The following is a 22,333-nucleotide window of genomic DNA, read 5'->3' as shown; positions in this document are numbered from 1 at the left end:
TAAAGTTCTCTCAGAAAACTCTCAGATTTTTATGAATACATCATCAGTATGGATCCCACAGAAATACTGTTACAAATAGTTTTCTCCAACACTAATGCTATTCCAACTTTATAACCTTAGTTCAGTCTATAGCTTGGAATAGAATAAAATTAACTCTCACCAGTTCTTGGCTGAATTAGCATACTGATCCACACTAATTAGAAAGACTAAGCAGGTGGTACTAAGAAACTTTATAAAGGAAAAGATGTTAAGGGAAAAAATGCACTAGAATGGGATTTGATTATTTATAGCAAGAACTATTATTAAAGTTTGTTTAACTTTAGTACTATGCAAATATAAACATGGTGTGAAATTTGTCTATATAGGATGAAATCGCTTCAAAGCAGCACCTTTATCATTCAATTAATAAATATTTATTGAGTAACTATTTTATCCATGAGGACACTGAGTAACAATCTAACCGTCACAGCTGGTAAAGAAGCAACACCAAGGTTCAAACCCCGGTTTGTCTTACTCCAAAGTTTTCGAATCCAAAAAAAATAATAATAATAAAAAATTAAGGTTTCAACCTAGATAGAGAAATGATAGTGCCACCAACTTTATAACGTACACAGAGGAGAAGCAAGTTTGAAAGGGCAGATGATCAGCGTAATGAAACCAGGAGTAGCATTTACCTAATTCATTTGTTTTCCCAGTTGCAAGAGAGCATCTGCCTTATAGGACCAAAGACAAGGCAGAGAAAACTATACTTACTGAGTACTTAAGTCAAGACAGGTAATCTCTAAATCCTTTAAAAACATTTTAAGTAGTATTTGATGCATACTAAAGAATACATGTAAGATGAGCAAGTTATGAAGCTTAATAAGAAAATAAACACTTACAAAGTCACCACACAATTTAGGAACTAGATCATTACCAATACTGGTGGGTACACCTCTATGCTCCTCCTCTATTCCATGTGCTTTCCCAAAAAGGCAACCATTAAACTGAATTTTGTACTTATCATTTCTCTGCTTTTTCCTTTAATAATCTTATCACAAGTACACATACAGAATCCTAAATAATAGTTTACTTTTGCTTGTTCTTAAAGAGCTTTATAAAGATAATATACTATATGTATCTTCTACAAATTGGTTCATTCACCAAGCATGTTTTTAAGATTCATCCATCCACTCTATTGTCGTTGAACATTTGCTCTTTCCCATTTATTTTAGGAATTCTATTTAATTCTATTTAGGATTCTATTTATTCATTTAGGCAATGTATATTTCCACAATTACTCATTACATTTTTTTCCCGTCAAGGTTCAAAGAAATTAGACAGGAGATAGATCACACAATCCCATTTAGTCTTGCCAGTGCATACCAGAAAGTCACCATCTCAACATCACTTAAAAACTAGACCTTCATATGTAACTTTGCCAAGATGACTTTTTGCACCACCATTTGTGACTTTATAATTTCACCACACTGAAAAATAAGTTTACAAACAATGATGGAGAGCCTATACTAAAATGCCATTATGCTTTATACATTATCTAACCATTAATTTAGTCTTAAATCACTTTGCCAAAATATATAAACTCAGCAAAGTTGCTATACAGTCGGCCCTCCATATCTGCCCGTTCCGCACCCGTCAATCAAAAGGCCTATGATGGCTGCATCTGTACTGAACATGTACAGATTTTTTTTTCTTGTCATTATTCCCTAAACAATGCAGTATAATAACTATTTACACAGCATTTACGTGGTATTAGGTATTGTAAGTAATCTAGAGATTATTTCAAGTATACAGCAGGATGTGCACAGGTTATATGCAAACGCTATGCCATTTTGTTTACAGGACTTGAGCACCTGCAGATTTGGATGGCAGGGGTCCTGGAACCAACCTCCCATCACTACAAGAGACAACTGTATATTTGGAATGTCAACTTCAAGGCCATGTATTTATTGTCAGAATATACTTACTACAGATTCTCCTAATATAACGTGTACCTGTCAATATGTTAAAAAAAAAGTTGTCCAAAACTGTTAATAGTTAATAGCTTTTTGGTTCCCCACTACCTATTACAGAGCAGGAACCGAGCTCAGAAAGTATCACCACTTGTTAGGCACACACACCCCAGTTTCCACTGTATTCCTCCTCAGTAGGGATTTTTGTATACGTGCTAACCGGGTTATTTCTCTAGGGCAACAGAAGGGAGCCAAGTCTTGCTGCTTAATTCTGGGGAAAGGAAAACCTCTTCAATAATCCATAACTTATAAGGGTATAAGCAAAACACGTCTTTATTGACACCTATGTGCAGCACATCCTATTGGGTGCTGTTTCCTTCTCTGGAAAGTAGAAATAACAGCAGTCCCTACCCCCTAGCGCCCTTCTTTAGAATTCAACAACAAAAATGTAGGTCACCTGCTAAACAGTACTCAAATCATCCTTACAGACTCAATAAATGCAGGTTACGCTACCCCCAAAAAAGGGGGTTTGTCTGCCCACGGCAAGGCATGCCAATAGTCAGGAGGCAAGGTGGTAGGAGAAAAGGGACTTTTTTATCACAGCTTGCTAGCAAGAGGGAAGATGGCCCACTAATGTCTAAAAAAACCATCTTAAGGGGCACAAAGCCTTACAGCAGTTACGTCGGCCCCTGGGTTACTGGGGCGGGGTTAGGAAGGTTGACCCTCAGGTGTTACAGAACAGACGGGAGCGCCACACCAGGTCTTCCAGTTGTCACTGATGATGGCTATCAGCACAGACTCTGTTCTGGGGTCATCACAGGTTCCATCTTACGGCAGCTGGGAGGGACATGCACACGCAGCGGTGGTGAAATCTGCAGAGCAGGCAGATCTGCGGCGAGTGCAGATCCGGCTGGCAGTCAGTCGGGGTCATTCAAGGCTCCAGCAGGGCTGCTCTTCTACACCGGCCTCCCTCGTGTGGACCGCCCTCATGTCGGCCTTCCTCACGTCCACCTCGTCTTGCGCGGATCGCTTACCTCCGCACACCCTCCCACCTTCCCGTCAACTCCTATTGGTACAAACACTTCCCGCGCTGCGACTTCGCATGTGCCCACACCTGCACGTGCCGGCGGAGTAAGTGACCCCGGCAGAGTCCAGGAGCGGACCCAGGCCGGGACACGGCGCGGCCGGCCGATGCCGCGTGTTGGACACGATCCCCCTCCCCGCAAACGCTTCTTTCCCGAGCTTAGCAAGTTTCTGGAGGACAGCAGTAAGGAGGGAGCGGAGCGCGGTCGGCGGGCGCTCGCCAGGCTGCACAGCCCTCACGGAACCGGCCACGCCTCCCGGTCCGAGAGCGGGAGCCCGTCCGGGACCCGGACGAGCCGCCTCGTGCAGGCGCCCGCCGGGTCCCGAGCGCCCCTGCGCCGTCCGTGCCCGGGAGGGGCGGGCACGCGGCAGCCGCCTCAGGCCGCTCCCGTCAGCGCGCCCGCGGCCACTCCTCCGGCCGCGGAGGCTCCGGGCAGGCGGGCGGCCCGGGAGCGGCCGAGGGGGTGAAGACGGGGCGGGCCACGCGACAGACCTACCGCATGTCCACCCTGCGGAAGCCTCGCCGCCGGACGACAGCCCCAGGGCCACCTTCCCAAAACACCGCCTCCCGGGAGACGCGCCGCCCGAAAAGCGCGCGCGAGCGACGCGGCGTCCCCCTCAACGCGGCCCGCCAGAAACACCCGCCGCGCCCCGCGGGCTCCGAGGGTCTGCGGGGAGAGGAGGGTCTACGCCCAGGACGGCCTCGAGCTCCCCCCGGGGACAGCACAGGACCCCCTCACGACTCCGGCAGGAACAGCCCCATGGAGAAGCACAGCGCCGTCTCCGTCCTCTCCGGATCTACCCTCCCTCGATTTCTAGCCGGACCGTTTGGGGCGATGCTCCGGCTCGTACTTCCGGCGGCGGCGAGGCGCGGTTGCCATGGTAACCAGAGGCGGGCCGAGGCGGGGGGCGGCGAGCGCTCGCGGGCCGGTGAGGCGCAGCGGCAGGTACGCGCGGTCTTGGCCCCGCGGCCCTCCCTCTGTCCGTCGGTGCTCGTCCGGCTTCCCGGGAATGAGTCCGTGAACGCGGGGCCCGCCCCGAGGGACGGGACGTGGAACGGTCCTCTCGGGAGGGCAGGGCGGGGCCGTGTCCGGGCCTCGGACGCCGGAGCCGCGGTCCTCCGCTGGTTCGCGGGCCGTGTGGGGCGTGTTTGGGGCCGTTAGCGCGTGCGCCCTGGGCCCCCGGCCGTCCGGGCGGCGTCCGCCGGCGGCCCCCTGTCGGGAGCCGGGTCCGCGGGGTCCCGCGGGAACGCTTCCGCTGTGGGACGCTGCGGGGTGGCCGCCCCTGCCCCCGGGACGTTCCCCTCGGCGGCCTGAGGAGCGTCTGCCGGGCCAGGGGCGCGGGCCTGCGGGCTGCCGAGCCGGCGCGGTGCGCGAGTCCGGGCGGCCAGTGTCGTCAGTGGGCTGGGGCTGCGGCCGCGCGGCTCCCGAGGGCACCCCGCTTGTGTCGTCGCCGAGCCGGGCGCATTCCGTTTGTCAGCCTGGGATGTGTCTGGAGCTCCGAGCTGGGAGGGCGGGCCGGGAGCTGAGGCCCCGGGGCTGTGGCCGGTGACCTGCGCAGAAGCCCCCGTTCGCGGCCCTGGGGCGGGAGCGCGAGCGCCTGCTGCTGTGGGACGGGCAGCAGTGCCCGGCCGCCGGGGCGGGGAAGCGCGAAGCCTCGCGGTCAGCGACGGGGCTCTGCGCCCTCACGGCGGTGCCGTACGGGGGGTTTGAGACGCAGCGGGTGAAGACGTGGCGCTGCGCGCGGAGACTCAGCGCGGGAGAGGCGGTGTCCGCGTTCTCGCCGCGGCTCCTCGAGGGCGGCCGGTGCGGGCACTGAGCTCCACGTGCCTGCGCGCTGGGCGCTGTCGTCGTCGTCGTCCCGTCGTTGTTGCTTTGGCTCCCGTGCAGGTGTACACACACATACACACACACACATACATATATACACACAGTTAGAAACCAGCTGCGGGAGGCGGGTTCTAGTTCAACGCATGATAATACAACCACGTGCATGTTACAGTGTTCGTCTGTTTTTCCACGTGTAAAAATTTGAATGTCTTGATTTTTTTCCCCCATTGGAAAGGCAAGAGGACGTTTGCGTTCTGGGGGATTAACATTGACTAAAACAATTTTAAAATTATTTTCCAATAGAATGGCCATCAGTCCAGGAAGTGATGCAGGTTTCTCCAGTCAGAAATCAACGCCCTCAGAGAGTCCTCGAGCAAAGAGATTTCCACTAACTGAAGAGGAGATATTTTATATGAATTGTAGAGCTGCCTACTTCACTGTTTTCAAAAACAGCTTAGAAAACATTATTTCTAAGGATCAACTTTACTTAGGTAAAATTTTTTTTTTAAATTTAAGTATTTTGCCTTATTTCTTGAAATCTAATAGGTCAGAAAGACTGGAACTAAAATTACGTTGTTGAATCGTCCCAATTTCTTAGTGAAGCTTGAGCAATGAGACTACATTATGCTATTGTGCCATTTTATATGGTTACGTATTCTGGGAGCTTCAAAATAAAACTTTCCATGTTTTTACAGACTAGATTAGTATTTTTATAGCTTCCATCAATTACTTGCTTAAAAGTATTTTTTTTTTAATTCTCATTTTGGTAATTTAAGATTTATAATAGAATTAAAACACTTTTGGCATCTGAATCACTAGTCTGAATTTGACCTAGACTGGGGGAAATGTAAAGGATATATAAAAATGGGTTGAATGATTGTAAAAGAGAAGTATTAGGAAATAAGTGAAATTTTAAAAAAGAAGTAAAATTTCTGGTTTTTTGTTTTTTTTTTTGGTTTTTGTTGGGAGGGTTGGTCTTTTTTTTGCTTCTCTCCATTATCGTATCTTAAATTCCTCTGGTTGCAGATATCCCCCACATCAATGAATTTGGACCTTGCCAGGTGTATCTGATGACTTGGAGGTCTTTAGTCTCAAAAGACAAACAATACCAGATAACACTTAATATTCATGTCAGTTTCATTGAGGCTAATAACTTTGTGAGTAGAGAAACTTATTTTTCCAACTTTGGAAGCAGTTTCCTTAAATAAAAAATCTAACAGGGACTGGCCCAGTGTCGTACTGGTTAAGTTCGCTCCACCGGGTTCATGGGTTCGGATACCCAACGGGGACCTACACCATTCCTCAGCTGTGCTGTGGCGGCAACCCACATGCAGAGTAGAGGAAGATTGGCACAGATGTGGGCTTAGAGCTAAGCTTCCTCAAGCCAAAAGAGATGGGCAACAAACGTTAGCTCCCGGTGAATCTTCAGCAAAAAAAAAATCTGACAGATTTAGCTTTAGAGTTCCTATTTTTTTTCCAACTTTAGTAAATAATACGGGTATTATAGACTCATGTCAAAGCTTAAAGAAAACCCTGACAAAAGATCAGTATTTTGGTGTAAACTTTTAAATATCTACAGTTACATAATGTTATTACTATTATTAGACTTAGATAATAGGCTCCAACTAACTCTATAACTGGAGATTAAAGTTAGGTTAGTAGGCTACTAAGTTATACCTATTTTTTAGGTATGGGAATGTCTTCTTACTAAGTATGTGTTTTGGCATAATTAATTTTATTCTGAGAAAGTTCTGTAATTAACACTACAATTTTAAAATATTTTGTTATTGAAGATAGCAACAAGTGTATGCTGAGCTGCCACTTGTGGGAAAGAGTTACGCACCTGTTTCCCCAAAGCTGGACGCAAAATACCGTTTTCTTTCACAATGACTTTTGGCTTCAAATCACAACTTCATTTATGTCCTACTTGTCTTTCCAACTTTTAAAGGATGGAGCTTGGCTGGGAATGGAATCCTAACACATGTATGCCTTTTCCCTGATTCTCTTGATGAATTAAGAAATTGTCCATTTATACCCTAGGCAAGATGCTTACTTATTTTTTATTCCTAGGGCAGCATGGTAATAAGGGCTTTTGTCTGCGTCCAAAATAAACCTGTGGAAATTTTTTAAAAAATCATATTATCTCCACTACAAATTTCCACAAAAGCTTTCTAGATGAATGGAAGATTCACCAGAGCTACAGCTTTTGTTAGCTCTGAAAGTCACCTCTAGATGATGATCTTGTTTCTGTGCCAGTGTTTATCTACATATGATGCACTGGTGTAATCTGGAGGATAAGAACATTTCTCTTAGTCCGTGCACTTCTGATATGTTATTAACCATAAAACACGACCACAGGGCTGGCCCTGTGGCTTAGCAGTTAAGTGCGCATGTTCTACTCCTGGCGGCCCGGGTTCGGATCCTGGGCGCGCACCGACGCACCACTTTTCCGGCCATGCTGGGGCCGCGTCCCATGTAAAGCAGCTAGAAGGATGTGCAGCTATGACATTACAACGATCTACTGGGGCTTTGGGGGAAAAAAAAATAGATAAATGAAATTATATAAAGAAAAAAATGACCACAGGTAGCAATTTTACACTTCAGATGTGGACTTCCTATTTAGATTATAAAACTTCTTAGAAACCAAGAAGTTTGTATCTCTGGAAAAAAAATCACCCTGTATTATGCTGTGCACAGTGAATGTTCAATATAATTGACTCATAAATGTCTGTGTTGATTACCCTGATCTGGTTCCTATTTCCTGGAGGATATGTCTTTAGTTAAATTGTTTTATATATATTAGTCCTTATTACATTAAATTGTAGAATATCCGTATTATCGTTTTTTAGTGCTGATTGACAATGCACAGATCTCATGAAATCTCACTTAAGAAAGTTGGAAGTAGCAAATATAAGATTTTATAATAGAAGTTGGTAGCACAGTTCAGGACAATTATGCCTTTAAAAATTATGTTAATTCCTCCTATAGTGCTTAGGAAACTTATCACTGGTTCATTTTAGATGGTGATAAGTCTTAATATGCAGAGATTTGTTTATTTGCAAATTACCAAGTTACTCCTATTCAATTGTACAAAATAGCTACACTTGTTTGAAGCCATTATATTTTAGTGTGGTATGACATATGCAAACATACAAAGTGTTTCTTGTGTCGTAATTCTTCGCTTTTCATAGGTTTAAGGTCATGGCTTTTAAAATAGGAATTTCTGGGCCAGCCCTGTGGCTTAGCGGTTAAGTGCGCATGCTCCGCTGCTGGCAGCCCTGGTTCTGATCCTGGGCGCGCACCGACGCACCGCTTCTCTGGCCATGCTGAGGCCGCGTCCCGCATGCAACAACTAGAGGGATGCGCAGCTGTGACATACAACTATCTACTGGGGCTTTCGGGGAAAAAAATAAATAAATAAAATTATAAAAAAATAAAATAGGAATTTCTTATGAATAACTGGTTATAGGACTATTTTTCAATGTTTTGGTTAAAAATGAAAAGTAATTTGACCATTGCATCTCTGTAATAGTCTTCTCCCAAAGTACGTTGACATTCTTGATTTTTAGCAGGGTTATAACTTCAAGTAGATATTTTTTGTGCATATATTTGACGTTTGGGATATGATTAATTGTTCTTGAAACTCTGATATCTAGCAATGATGAATGTTTTAGCTATCGTGTCTTGTTGACGGTAATATTCTCAAACTAATAGTTTCCTCATTTCATTAAGATATTTGTTGAGCCAGAAGAAGTAATAATTTATACTTTTTGTGGTTATTCTAACATCCTCAAACAAGTGGATGATTGTTTTTAATATATATATATATTTTTTGCTCCAGGCACTCTTACAAAGTAAATCGGGTATTATCATTTAATTAAACTATGTAGATTGAGAAACAACTGTCAGAATAGGAAAAATCTATTTAATTCTGATATTAATAAATCAAGAATCTTTAGCTGGTAACATAGATATTTTTCATTTTTGAAAGTCAGGCATACATTGATATCACTAGATTATCCACACCAAAGGTAATATATTGGTATGTGTGAAGTTTTGTATAATATTGTAATATATAATGATTTAAAGAAAAAATACACTTGAATTCCAATTTCAGATGTTACTATAACAAATAACACTTGTTTTATTGGGCAGTTCTTCAGCATGCAGGAAGAAATCCATCCCAAAAGACCATTAATAAGTATTGGACTCCTCAAACTGCCAAACTGAATTTTGATGATTTTTGTGTAATTTTAAGGAAGGAAAAACCTACTTCAAAAGCAGAACTGCTAAAATCATTTAAGCAATTAGATGTAAATGATGATGGCTCCATTTTACACACTGACCTTTATAAACTTCTAACAAAGGTAAGATCTGTTTTGTAATAGGCATATTTTACAAAACAACTTAGAATCTAGCTCTGGCTACCAAAGTCCACATTAACAATAACTACTTCATTGGCAGGTGAAATGAGTCATATATATGTTGTTTATAAAGTGCTTAAGCGTCCTTTTGGATGAAAGGGGCTTTGTAAATAAAAGATAAGGTATAAAACTGAGCCCATGTTGCAATCCCCTTGTGCTCCTTTGCAGTTCTTTCTTTCCGAGAATTCTTTGTAAATCAGTGATAGGTTCATATGTGATAAGTAAAAGAGAAACAAAGTATAAATGGGATTAGGAATCCATTCTGTGTCTTGGTACAATGTGAGAAAGTATTACTCTAAATCAATAGTAGTTATTACTGAATCTATGATACACGTTGTTGAAATTTAGTAAACTGAAATTCACACTTTTACAAAATTTAACGAAATTGTGAAATTTTATTTTGTACAACAGTTTCATTCTTGCTTGATGTAATACTCATTCTGGGATTTATAATGAAACCATATATTCAAACTTGTGGAAAAGATTAAAATGAATTTCTGCTCACCCTGTGCATAACAAAGTGATAGTCATGTTGCTTTAAAATAAATCTTGTTTTTTCAGAGAGGTGAGAAGATGACTCGAGAAGAAGTAAATGCCATAATAAATTTGGCTGATGTAAATGCTGATGGCAAGTTTGACTACATCAAGGTACATAAGCTCATATTGATGTAAATTTGCCTAATGTGTAGGAGAAGTATTTTTAAAGGGGCACTTCTTTTTAATGATGGCAGTGGCATACTTATGTTTTGTGTGCTACCTGTACTTGAAATTTAATCTTCCCAGCCCCACAGTTGTAATCTGATGACTGTGTTAAAAGTAATATAACCAAGTTAAAATACATGCATGTGCACCCACACACATGGACACACAGAAACATAGAGACTCTCCTCAGAAATATGCTTTTTCTGGGGTGGAAGAATCATAAAAATTATTGAGAACAAACGCAAGTCTACACATCTTGTAAAAAATAAATAAATCACCTCTCTTTGTGTAACATTTTATTTTCACTCAGAGTATGACTTCCTCATTGAATCGTGGTTGCATTTCACTGGGTCACCTGAGGGTGGTCAATCTGATCCTAGAAAATAAAGTGAGTAGTCTAGTTCAGTAGGAAATATATTCCATCTATCAGTCTATCCCTTGCCTACTAATGTGCATCTGTCTTCTGCACCCAAAGGTGTGACTGAATGTTTTACCCACTGGGCTCCTTTTTTATTTCCTGTAGTTTTGTAAATTATATCTGACAACCAATGAGCAATGTCTCAAAACTGCTCTAGAAAAACTAGAGGTTGACAGTAAACTGAAGCGTCAACATTTTGGAAGCCACATCGAAGCGTCCCCTGAAAGGGACCCATCACCAGTACCAAAACCATCGCCTAGAATCATGAGAAAAACTGATGAGGAAACGTTCACAAATAAAGGTATTTACTTTTGACACTAAGAATTTCTTGATCAAGAATGGAGGGTCATATTCAGATAGATTTTTCCTTTCATCCTACCTTGTCAGTGATAAAACAAATGAGAATCCAACTTTTGTTAGCTACTGTTTCTAGACTCTCTTAGCTGTAAAAATCTGTTGAAGTAAAATTTTATTATGGAACTTGACTTGGCTATGCTCATTATACTTTATTAAAACTCAAGTTTCAGGCTAAAAGGTGACATATTGTAATAAAGAATCTTATTAGCCCATAAATTAGGGACCATTAAAGCCCGATAAATATAAAACTTCTGACTTTATTTCAATAGGAAGAACAAAGAGAACGAAATTAATACATCGACCCTTTATACTACACTGTGTTTAGAAATAAGTCTCTTTGACAACTTTTCGTAATATGAGACCAAATAACTATTACTTGTTACAGGTGACAACAGGGCTTCTTTACTGGCAACAACTAGAAAGTTCAAAACATCTGTCTCCTTCACAATTACCATGGGTGCTAATAGTAACCGAAACTCAAAGTTAACTGAGCCAAACTCAGTAAAGGTATAGTATTTTAATTAATAGATATGACTTTTTTTGAAAAAAATTTGACTTTGTTAATAACTATGTGGTATCTACAGAGAACCAATAAAGTTTATGAAATAATTCTTTGAGGTTTTCTGTGTATTGTAGCACTTCTACCTATAAGTCAGTTCTAATACTTTTGAAGTAAAAATGATGAATAAGAATATTATTAAAAGGTCTTCAGGGCCGGCCCTGTGGCTTGGTGGTTAAGTGCGCGCGCTGCGATGCTGGCGGCCCGGGTTCGGATCCCGGGTGCGCATCGAGGCACCACTTCTCCGTTCATCCTGGGGCCGAGTCCCACATGCAGCAACTAGAAGGATGTGCAGCTACGACACACAACTATCCACTGGGGCTTTGGGGGGAAAAAATAAAATAAATAAAAAAAAAAATAATCTTAAAAAAAAAAAAAAAAGAAACCACTTTAAAAAAAAAAAAAAAAAGGTCTTCAGTTTGAAAATGGTGACTGTTCAATTTCCAAACTTGATGAATAGATTCTCTAATTGTGTACTTTGCCAAGCAATTTTTTTGTTTTGTTTAACAAATACTTTGCATAGGTGTTTCTTATAAATAAATCATTCATTCAATATCAATTCCTATGGGAGAAAGATAACAAAGTCACTTTGCTAGGTCAATATTTTTAGAGTGTTAATATTGATCTTCTTCCTTTGTTTTCCCTGTCTAGACTCAACCTTTACTAGTTTTCTTTCAACAGAAAATAATAGCTACAGAAATATAAAACATTAACTGGAAACTGCTAGGATACATTAAAAATGTGTACCTAGAGACTTCCGTAAAAGGGGGAAAAATGGTTATGACCACATACTATAACTGCTGTTAGAAAACTGAACTGATTGTTCTCAAGAGCTACATTTTTGTTTCAAATAACAACTCTGTATTTGTTATTGAACTCTGAAGTCCCTTATATCTTTAAATTGCTAGACAGTGATATTTGTTCTATATTAAAATTTTAAAACATTATCTCCAAGGAATTTTCTTCAGACTGTTTAGGAATCTATACACCCTAAGCAATTTGGTGTGCGTGTCAAGCGTGTTCACACACAATATTTAGTGTTCCAACAATATTATTTTCCACCAATGGAAGCTTGTATTTTGCAACTAAATCGAATGCTAATAAAATGAACTTAGTTAAATAATTATAGTTAACCTGATTCAAAAGTATAAACATAATTTTAGCCAGTATAAAGAGAGATATAAATAAATATTAATATGGATTATATTAAAACCATAATAAGACTTTTTCTAGTGTCATGCTCTTGTTAATTGGGCTCATACCAATACAATTCTTTTAATTTAGTTCAACTCAACAAATAGTTACTGAAAAGATAATGTATGCCAGCTATTTTGCTTAATGTAAAATATGAGCCTTGAATTAAAACATAAAAATTTTCATTTGATTATTAACAATATATCAAGATAGTATAGCAGAGTGTTTCACTTATTTCTTCATTTATTCAACAAATATTTGAGTGACCACTCTGTGCCAAGCACTGTTCTAGGTGCTGATGAAGACCTTTGGATGGAGACAGACTTGTGTGACCTTTAGTAAGTTAGTCAGCAGCCCTTCTGAGTCTCAGTTTCCTTATCTATATAAATTGAGAATAGCTATATTTAGTGTGTTTTTGAAAGATGTAAATCATCTAACGTGTATAAAGCATTTAACACAGTGCCAGGGACCTAGTATTGACTTTAATAAATAATAGCGTTGTTAATATTATTATAGAACTAAGAAATGACTGAAAGTCTTTGTATGGGAATAATATGATGAAAGTATAGTCAGAGAAAAGTTATTCTACTATTGTATTATATATTGTGCACGGAGACCTCAAATTGGGGCGACTATCTGAGAGGCTGGTAGAGTTATCCAAATATAAAGGGATGACAGCTAGGCCCAAGGTGGTGCCTGAACATAGGAGGAAAGGGACAGATCTAACAGACAATGCCGGAATCAGTCTCTAGGCCATAGTGATTATATAACAAAAGACTACTTAAGTTTTGCATCTAAGACATCTAGAGCAGGGATGGTGCTGATGATAATTGGGATTTGATTAAAAGGTTCTAGGAGAACTTAATGATTAAAAGAAGATGGCATGTACTGTCAACTTTTAAATTGTGACTTTCATGTAAAATCCAATGTCTTTTGGAAATACTTGATAGCCTTCTTATTATTTACCTGACTTTTATATCCTATCTCTCGTCTTGATACTGCCCACTGTTGTTTACTATCTATTTCTTAGATGAGCTGAAATGAGTTTTTTCAAAATCTGTAACCCTTTTGTTTTTCAGCAGGATTGAGTTCTTTGCATTTGATTTGGAAGTTATTTTTTATAAATTTCATAAATTTTATATATTTCTTAAGTTTCATAACGACTCTGAGAAGTACTTGGTTATGAATATAGTTATTATATAATTTGTTTTCATCGAAATTGATAGAATAAGTGACTAAAAGAATTGTTAAATTAATTTTCTTCAAGTACTTTAAATCTGTTTTAAACAAGTTTGAGTATCTCAATTTCATGTGGAGTGAAGAAATATAGAATTGGGACAGAGAAGAAGGGTCTTTCAGAAATTAGAAAATTGTTGTAATGGGGTATGCATAAGCCAGATTTTAAACCATAAATCCACATGATTGGTAAAGGCCTGAATTACTGGAGGAAAATAAGACCCTTATAGGGACTATACGTGTATTTCTTTCTTTCTAAGACCATATGTAGGTACGGTATCACTATTCTTTTTTTAATCCTGAATTGTATCCATTTGCTTAGGTTTTGTAATGTGCAAGGAATGTCATGAATTTTTCTTTGAGAGAATAACTTCAGTTGCCAGTCATGACAAGAATTAGAGAAAGCCCCAAACCATGAGTTATAAACTCTAGAAATGCACTATTTCCTATACAGACTCCTAATTAGAATATGCCTATGTTTTACATATATGTATATGTGTTGTGTAACACGTTATTCAACATATAACATATATTCAACAATATACATGAATATGTTGTGCAACATGTTATATATATGTGTATGTATATAACAATACAAATATACACATTTTAAACTTGAAATGGTTGTCTAACTTAATTTTCGTGAAGGTTCCAAATAATTTTGTTACAAAAGTTTCTTATATTTTCAAAATGTTGATCAGTTCAATTCATCAATTAGGTGGCAGTCCAAATCAGTTTTTCCCTTTATAAATTATCTATTTAACCTTTTGTTTTTAAGTATGTACAGTTTATAATTCTTTAATAACAAAAAGTGCAGTAACTGTTTACTTCTCTTAACAAAAAGCAAATAGCTAAGTATGTGACATGGGATAGCTTTATAAAAAACAACAGTGATGATGATAATGATGATACATAAGTTCCTCCTCTGACTAAGTCTTGGCAGGTCTATTGCTTAATAATTCTACCTCACCTAAAACTTTAATAATAATAGAGAAGTGTATGTCAAAACAAATTGTGTTTTCTACAGTGTTCCAAGAAAAATGTAACTTTACTGATATGTTTAAGGTTTTTGATAGCTAGAATTTTCAACTTTACTGTTTTTAGTTTGTGCTTTTCAGCATTTCCTTATACATTGTGAATGAAAATAAGTAAAATTTGTATATGACAAATAAATGAATTAATAGTTCTATTTCCTTTTATATGAGTTTACCTGAATTGGTAGAATATAGCACCACCTTATGCTGTATATAAGAATTACAAGTTACTATTTTATTTTTGCTTTATATTGTCAAAAAATTATATCATATGTGGAATTTCTTACTCTCATTCTAAAAATTTTTTTAAAACTCAGTCTTCTTCCATTTTTTTAATAATACTCAAGCTGTCAACTTAATCTATTATTATAGATTAATCCTTTCAAATTGATTTATTTGAATGAGCCAGCCAATTTGTCAGTACTTTTTTCCTTTAATTCATAACATTTTAGTCTAAGTCCTAGAGAAAAAGCTTTGTGTTATTGAAAGTCTATTTGTTTTAAAGGAAATTTGGGTTGAATAAGCATTGTGTGTTTCATGTCTGGCAGATCTTAAAATTTTGAATGCTTCCTTTTAAACGGGAGAGCTACAAATTCTCCTAGTAATGTTATTTATTTTTCAAAATAATATGATGATTACACTGAAGTCTGGTTGATATAATAATGTGGCATTAATTTTACTTCTATTTTATAATAGCTGATGTCTTACTGTTTTCCAGCCTTATTAACTGTGTATTGTAGTATGCAGGTTGGTTACCTTTCCAAAGAAACTTACAGATTCCCTTTTACCTGCACCTTTTCTAGAATTAGAACTGAGGAAAGACCTCTAATAAAAATATTTAACCCACTCCCCAGCTAAATTTTATAAAGACATCTTCTGTCAGCCCGTGGTACTGCCCCCAGAAATACCGTAAGCACATGGAAAAATGTTTCCATCTTTGAGTTTCCCAAATGCCGCAAATTATGTTTACTGCCAGTGTACCAGGGAAAGTGCATTATTTCTTTCCTATTTTTTTTTCTTTTGGTGAGGAAGACTGGCCCTGAGCTAACATCCCTGCTGATCTGCCTCCACTTTATGTGGCATGCCGCCACAGCATGGCCTGACAAGTGGTACGTTTGTGCACACCCGGGATTCAAACCTGGGCCAACAGCAGCGGAGCGCGTGCACTTAACCGCTATGCCACGGGGCTGGCCCCCAGAGTGCATTATTTCTTAGTTTCATTTCAACATTTTTTTTAACTTGGGGAGGGGGACTGCTACACCCATGATTACGATACAAATTTAAGAAATTTCCAGCTACTAAAATCTAAATTTTTTTAGTAAGAAAACCAAATAATTATGTTTATTTTAATACTTAAATATATGGATAATTCCATATGATAATGCTTTATCATATTTTTATTATAATAATTTCATATACCTGAAGTTTCTTTAAATATTTTTAAAAAATCATGACAGATATTGAAGCGTGGAAAAGAACAGAATTTTGAATATAGCTGGTAGTTTGGAGAGAAAGTAAGGAGACCTAGGTTTCGGTTCTGGTCCTGCAATCAACAAGAATTGTGACCCAGGCATATCACTTTACTTTTCAGACTTTCATCAATCAAAAGAGAAGTCTGGGCTGGATTGCTTTTTAGACTTCTTCTACCTTTAATAGTCTGTAATTCTAAACCGGTATCCCTTACCATGCCAGATGAGTAAATATAAAATAAGATGTTCATAAAATATATTAGATGAAATTCTGTCTGATAATGCTATGGTCACAATTGATTGAAAGGAAAAAGTTCAAACTGTCTCAAAGAGTGACTTATCTAAATACCATATATCTTTCCTTTCTTCTCTATAGCAGTCATCTTTCAAGGTCAGGTTGACTATATTGAATAAAGCCAATTGGCTTTGAGGTAATGTCAGCATCTGTTGTTGGTCCATAATAGATCCCCATCCAAGAGATTTACAGGGAGGCTAAATGAAAGTCTGTACATACTCTTACTTATCATTAATAGTACTTGAACTTTTGGCTCAAGCCCAAGTTTAAACCTCATTGTGTTATAATCTTGAATTTAGTACCCTAAGTATATTTTCTTTTGGAAACATGATCTAATGGTAAAAGTATTGATCCAAAAGTCTTAGACTCCAGACCTAATATTTCTACAAACTCCTTGTAAAACTCTGAACCCGTATAACCTCTGGGTACCGCTATTTCTCTGTTTATTAAAATAACTAATTTATATCTACCCCACATTGCCTCATAGGGATGTTGTTGAAATATATATAGTGCCTTGTTTCTGCCATGGGCAATATACTTATGAAGATGATTTCCAATAATTTAGGGTCACGTGTTAATTTCTCAGAATTAAAAGTACCTGTATGTTTTATATTGCAAAGGTGTGACAATGCATGTGCTTAATTGACTGACTGAAAGCTTGAGTAATAGTTCAGCAATAACAGTAATTTCTTAAAATTCAGTTTAAGAAGAAATCTCCAAAGAAAAGATGAATATAGAGATGGAAAATTTGGGCCAGCCCTTGTGGCCTAATGGTTAAGTTTGGTACGCTGCACTTCAGCAGCCCAGGTTCAGTTCCTGGCCGCAGACCTACACCATTCTTCTGTCAGTGGCTGTGCTATTGCGGTGGCTCACATACAAAAAGAGGAAGATTGGCAACAGATGTTAGCTCAGGGTGAATCTTCCTCGGCAAAAAAAAAAGGAAAACTTACATAAGTTGAAAAATAACCAAAACTGAACTAAAAGAATAGAGAAAATACACGCATCAAAGCTTACAAAGGGTGGTTAATATCTAAAATAGTCAAAAGAGTTTATTAAAATATGTAAGAAAAATACCAAGTCTGCAATAGAGCTACAAGAATAGGAGATGAATAGGCAGGTGATGCAAAGGAGACAAAAATAATAAATGTGTAGAAATGTTGCTAGTAATCAGAGAAATTTAAATTAATGCAAAAATTATTACAATACTAACTTTTATTTATTGTTATATCATTTTTATTGGATTAATATAAATTAATGCAAAAACAATTACAATACCATATACAAAAATGTATGGAATACTATAATGAATATTTTATGTACCCACATCTGGCGTAAGAAATCATCCCCTACCACCCAATTTTTTAATACCACTACTGACTAAGTTATAGTAATGGCAAAATTATTATATTATACACCATCAGTAGTATTGTAAAATTGGCATCACTGTTTTGCAAAGCAATATGTGAACACATCATTAACCTTAAAAATATACATACTTTTTGCCTAGAAGTTCTTCTGAAGGACATTATTCATCAGAAGAAAAACATTTAGACAAAATAGTATTCATTTTAGCATTATCTATACTGATGAGAAATTGGAAATGACCTAAATGTCCAACATTTTAGAAATAAGTAAGTAATGGTATACCACCTCAGTGGGTAATTATATAACCTGTTAAACTGAAAATTTGAATATTGCTTAGCAAAATCTTTTTCTTATTGTGATAAAACTTATATAACATAAAATTTACCATTTTATTAATTTCTAAGTGTACAGTTCTGTGGTATTAAATACATTCACGTTGTTTTGTGACTGTCACCACCATCTGTCTCCAGAACTTTTTCATCATCCCCAACTGAAACTCTGTATCCATTAAACAATAACTCCCCATTTCTCCCTCTGCTCAGCTCCTGACATCCACTGTTCTACTTTCTGTCTCTGAATTTAACTACTCTAGGGACCTTATGTAAGTGGAATCATACAATATTTGTCCTTTTGTATCTGGCTTATTTCACTTAGCCTAATGTCCTTAAGATTCATCCATGTGCAGCATGTGTCAGAATTTCATTCCCCTTTAAGGCTGAGTAATATCTTACTCACATTTTGTTTATCCATTCATCCGCCAATGGCCATTTGGATTCTTTCCATCTTTTGGCTATTGCGAATAATGTTGCTATGAAGATGGGTGTACAAATATCTGTTTGAGTCTGTGCTTTCAATTCTTTTGGGTATATACCCAGAAGTGGAATTGCTAGATCATATGGTAATTCTGTGTTTAATTTTTGGGAACTGCCAAACTGTTTTTCATAGTAGCTTGACCGTTTCACATTCCTACCAGCAAAGCACAAGGATTCCAGTTTCTCCATATCCTTGTCAGCACTTATTATTTTCTCTTTTTTTGATTATAGCCATCCTAGTAGACATGAACTGGTATTTCATGGTTCTGATTTGCATTTCCCTAATGAAGTGATGTCGAACATTTTTTCATGTGCCTATTGGTCATCTGTGTGTCTTCTTTGGAGAAATATCTATTCAAGTGTTATGATCTTTTTTTTTTTTTTTTTTTTTTTGGTGAGGAGATCAGCCCTGTGCTAACATCCGCCAATCCTCCTCTTCTTTTGCTGAGGAAGACGGCCCTGGGCTAACATCCGTGCCCATCTTCCTCCACTTTATATGGGACGCCGCCACAGCATGGCTTGCCAAGCAGTGCGTCAGTGCACGCCCGGGATCCGAACCAGCGAACCCCGGGCCGCTGCAGCGGAGCGCGCGCACTCAACCGCTTGCGCCACCAGGCGGGCCATGATCATTTTTTTAATTGAGTTTTTTGTTTTTTTGTTGTTGAGTTGTAGGAATTTTTAATATATTCTGGATATTAATCCGTTTTCAGATATGTGATTTGCAAATATTTTCTCCTATTCCGTGGGTTGCCTTTTCACTGTGTTAATAGTGCCCTTTGATGCACAAAGGTTTTTAATTTTAATGTAGTCCATTTTATCTACATATTCTTTTGTTGCCTGTACTTTTGGTGTCATATCCAAGAAATCATTGCCATATCCAGGGCCATGAAGCTTTTCCTCTATGTTTTCTTTTCAGAGTTTTATAGTTTTAGTACTTAGATTTAGGTCTTCAATCTATTTTGTGTTAATTTTTATATATGGTGTAAGGTAAGGGTCGGAATTAATTGTTTTGCCTGTGGATATCCATTTTTCTTGGCCCCGTTTGTTAAAAAGACTGTCCTTTCCCTCATTGAATGGTTTTGTTACCCTTGTTGAAAATTATTATTATTTTTTGTGTGTGTGTGAGGAAGATCAGCCCTGAGCTAACATCCATGCTAATCCTCCTCTTTTTGCTGAGGAAGACCGGCTCTGAGCTAACATCTATTGCCAATCCTCCTCCTTTTTTTTTGTTTTCCCCCCAAAGCCCCAGTAGATAGTTGTATGTCATAGTTGCACATCCTTCTAGTTGCTGTATGTGGGACGTGGCCTCAGCATGGCCAGAGAAGCGGTGCATCGGTGCGCGCCTGGGATCCGAACCTGGGCCGCCAGCAGCGGAGCATGTGCACCCAACTGCCAAGCCACGGGGCCGGCCCCTGTTGAAAATTATTTAATGATGTATGTGAGAGTTTATTTCTGGGCTATCTAATCTCTTCCTTTGGTTTATATATTTGTCTTTATGCCAGTACTGTACTATTTTCATTACTGTAGCTTTGTAGTAAGTTTTGAAATCAAGAAGTGTGAGTCCCCCAACTTTGTTCTTCTCTTTCAATGGCAAAATGTTTTGGATATAACATTAAACAAATATAACATTTATAACATAAAATAGTGTTAATTAGAATGTAAAAAATAGGGCCGGCCCCGTGGCTTAGCGGTTAAGTGCGCATGCTCCACTACTGGCGGCCCGGGTTCAGATCCCGGGCGCGCACTGGCGCACCGGTTCTCCGGCCATGCTGAGGCTGCGTCCCACATACAGCAACTAGGAGGATGTGCAACTATGACATACAACTATCTACTGGGGCTTTGGGGGAAAAACAAAAAAAAGGAGGAGGATTGGCAATAGATGTTAGCTCAGAGCCGGTCTTCCTCAGCAAAAAGAGGAGGATTAACATGGATGTTAGCTCAGGGCTGATCTTCCTCGCAAAAAAAAAAAGAGAGAAAAAAAAAAGAATGTAAAAAATAGGTTTTTATATAAGGCCAGTATTAGGAAGGATTACATAAAAACCAAACTAGGGTGTGGAACTATGGGGATTTTTATTCCTATTTTTATTATTTTTTTTGTGTGGGGAAGATCAGCCCTGAGCTAACATCCATGCCAATCCTCCTCTTTTTTGCTGAGGAAGACCAGCTCTGAGCTAACATCTATTGCCAGCCCTCCTCCTTTTTTTCCCTTTTTCTCCCCAAAGCCCCAGTAGATAGTTCTATGTCATAGCTGCACATCCTTCTAGTTGCTGTATGTGGGACGCCGCCTCAGCATGGCCGGAGAAGCGGTGCGTCGGTGCGTGCCCGGGATCCGAACCCGGGCCACCAGTAGCAGAGTGCGTGCACTTAACCACTAAGCCATGGGGCTGGCCCCTTTTTTCCTATTTTTAAATTTCCAGTTTTAAATGTATTTTGGTGCTGTGTAAATAATATAAAATATGAAAATAATTATGATTTATATAATGTAAAAATGATGTGTAAGTACATGTTAGGATAATTTAGCCTTTAAAATGAGTGAGAAATCAATCTCAACGTAAATTATGTTTGTTTTTGCCTTTTCAGTGCCATAGTATATCCTTCTATAATGGATTAATAATATGTTTGATATTATTATATTATTGTTATACAGCTAACGTACACCTTTTCAGTGATTATCTTAATATCATTAAAGCCTTGAGCTTATTATCTAAATACACTTAGAGATAATTTTTGAAAATCATCCTTTAAAGTCACTTCAATTTTTTAATTTTTATTTATTTATTTATTTTTCCCCCAAAGCCCCAGTAGATAGTCGTATGTCATAGTTGCACATCCTTTTCTAGTTGCTGTATGTGGGATGCGGCCTCAGCATGGCTGGAGAAGCGGTGTGTCGGTGCGCGCCCGGGATCCAAACCTGGGCCGCCAGCATTGGAGTGCGAGCACTTAACCACTAAGCCACGGGGCCGGCCCATTTTAAAGTCACTTCAAAACCTCATTAATTCTCTATTTTTGGAAGTCATTAGGAGTAGAGCAGAAATATGTCTTACATTTTAGGTAGGCAAGCCAACTAGTGGTAAAGTGGAAATTCTGCATGCATCTATGGTATTGGCGCAATTTCTCATACCTTCAATAAAGAATCCTTTACTTTCTGCATAAGGTGCCATCTTCAAGTTTTACCTTTAGTTATGAGATCCCATGTAGACGTCTAAGTTTGGACTAGGAGATCTAGGGTTTGGCTAGAGCAAGAGGCGGTGGAGTCAGTCTTATAGAAAGGTCTTTCAAAAGTGATGTTTCTCAGTGTTTTGCTATAGCTGTGAAACTTGTCCAGTGTTCTCTTAGTTACCTAGACTTGAAACGTGTATTTTGGTTGTCACATATTTTATCTCTTAAATACGAAGTCTTATCTCTTTCTTTCAACACATCAGTTTTAGTGGTCCTTACTTCTTCATTCTTACTGTGCTCTAAGCACTAATCACCTGATTATTGCAACTCGTTTTTTTATTACTTTAATACTTCTCCAGCTGTCATGAATTTTATTTTTCTTTATTTCTTCTCTCCATTATGTCTTTTCCTCACTTTTCATTATCTAAATGCTGCTGATCCTTCA

The 22,333-nt window shown here is 38.9% G+C and overlaps 2 protein-coding genes across 11 annotated transcripts in view; one reads left to right on the top strand and one right to left on the bottom strand.

The window, feature by feature from the left end:
- ITGB3BP (integrin subunit beta 3 binding protein) overlaps positions 1-3,951 on the bottom strand; it is a 71,004-nt gene extending 67,053 nt beyond the window's left edge. Inside the window, exon 1 of one of the 6 annotated variants that reach the window (XM_087416961.1) lies at positions 3,533-3,951. Coding sequence is in view for 3 of the 6 variants with exons in the window: in XM_087416955.1 (XP_087273081.1) it covers positions 3,533-3,537 (5 nt within the window). In the remaining 3 variants the exon portion in view is untranslated. The remainder of the gene's footprint in view (positions 1-3,532) is intronic. The other 5 variants (XM_087416955.1, XM_087416983.1, XM_014788247.2 and 2 more) reach the window with 5 other exon arrangements.
- EFCAB7 (EF-hand calcium binding domain 7) overlaps positions 3,896-22,333 on the top strand; it is a 38,777-nt gene continuing 20,339 nt past the window's right edge. For 2 of the 5 annotated variants that reach the window (XM_087449583.1, XM_087449560.1), the window contains exons 1-7: positions 3,915-3,982; positions 5,168-5,355; positions 9,020-9,231; positions 9,850-9,936; positions 10,301-10,378; positions 10,514-10,709; positions 11,151-11,272. In XM_087449583.1, coding sequence (XP_087305709.1) covers positions 3,915-3,982; positions 5,168-5,355; positions 9,020-9,231; positions 9,850-9,936; positions 10,301-10,378; positions 10,514-10,709; positions 11,151-11,272 — 951 coding nt within the window. Of the gene's footprint in view, positions 3,983-4,668; positions 4,925-5,167; positions 5,356-9,019; positions 9,232-9,849; positions 9,937-10,300; positions 10,379-10,513; positions 10,710-11,150; positions 11,273-22,333 lie in introns of those variants that run through there. The other 3 variants (XM_087449576.1, XM_087449566.1, XM_087449580.1) reach the window with 3 other exon arrangements.

The sequence above is a fragment of the Ceratotherium simum genome, chromosome 2 (genome assembly GCF_057802395.1).
Source record: "Ceratotherium simum simum isolate JZ-2026a chromosome 2, ASM5780239v1, whole genome shotgun sequence".
Classification (NCBI taxonomy): domain Eukaryota; kingdom Metazoa; phylum Chordata; class Mammalia; order Perissodactyla; family Rhinocerotidae; genus Ceratotherium; species Ceratotherium simum.
This window is presented reverse-complemented; position numbering and strand designations above follow the sequence as displayed.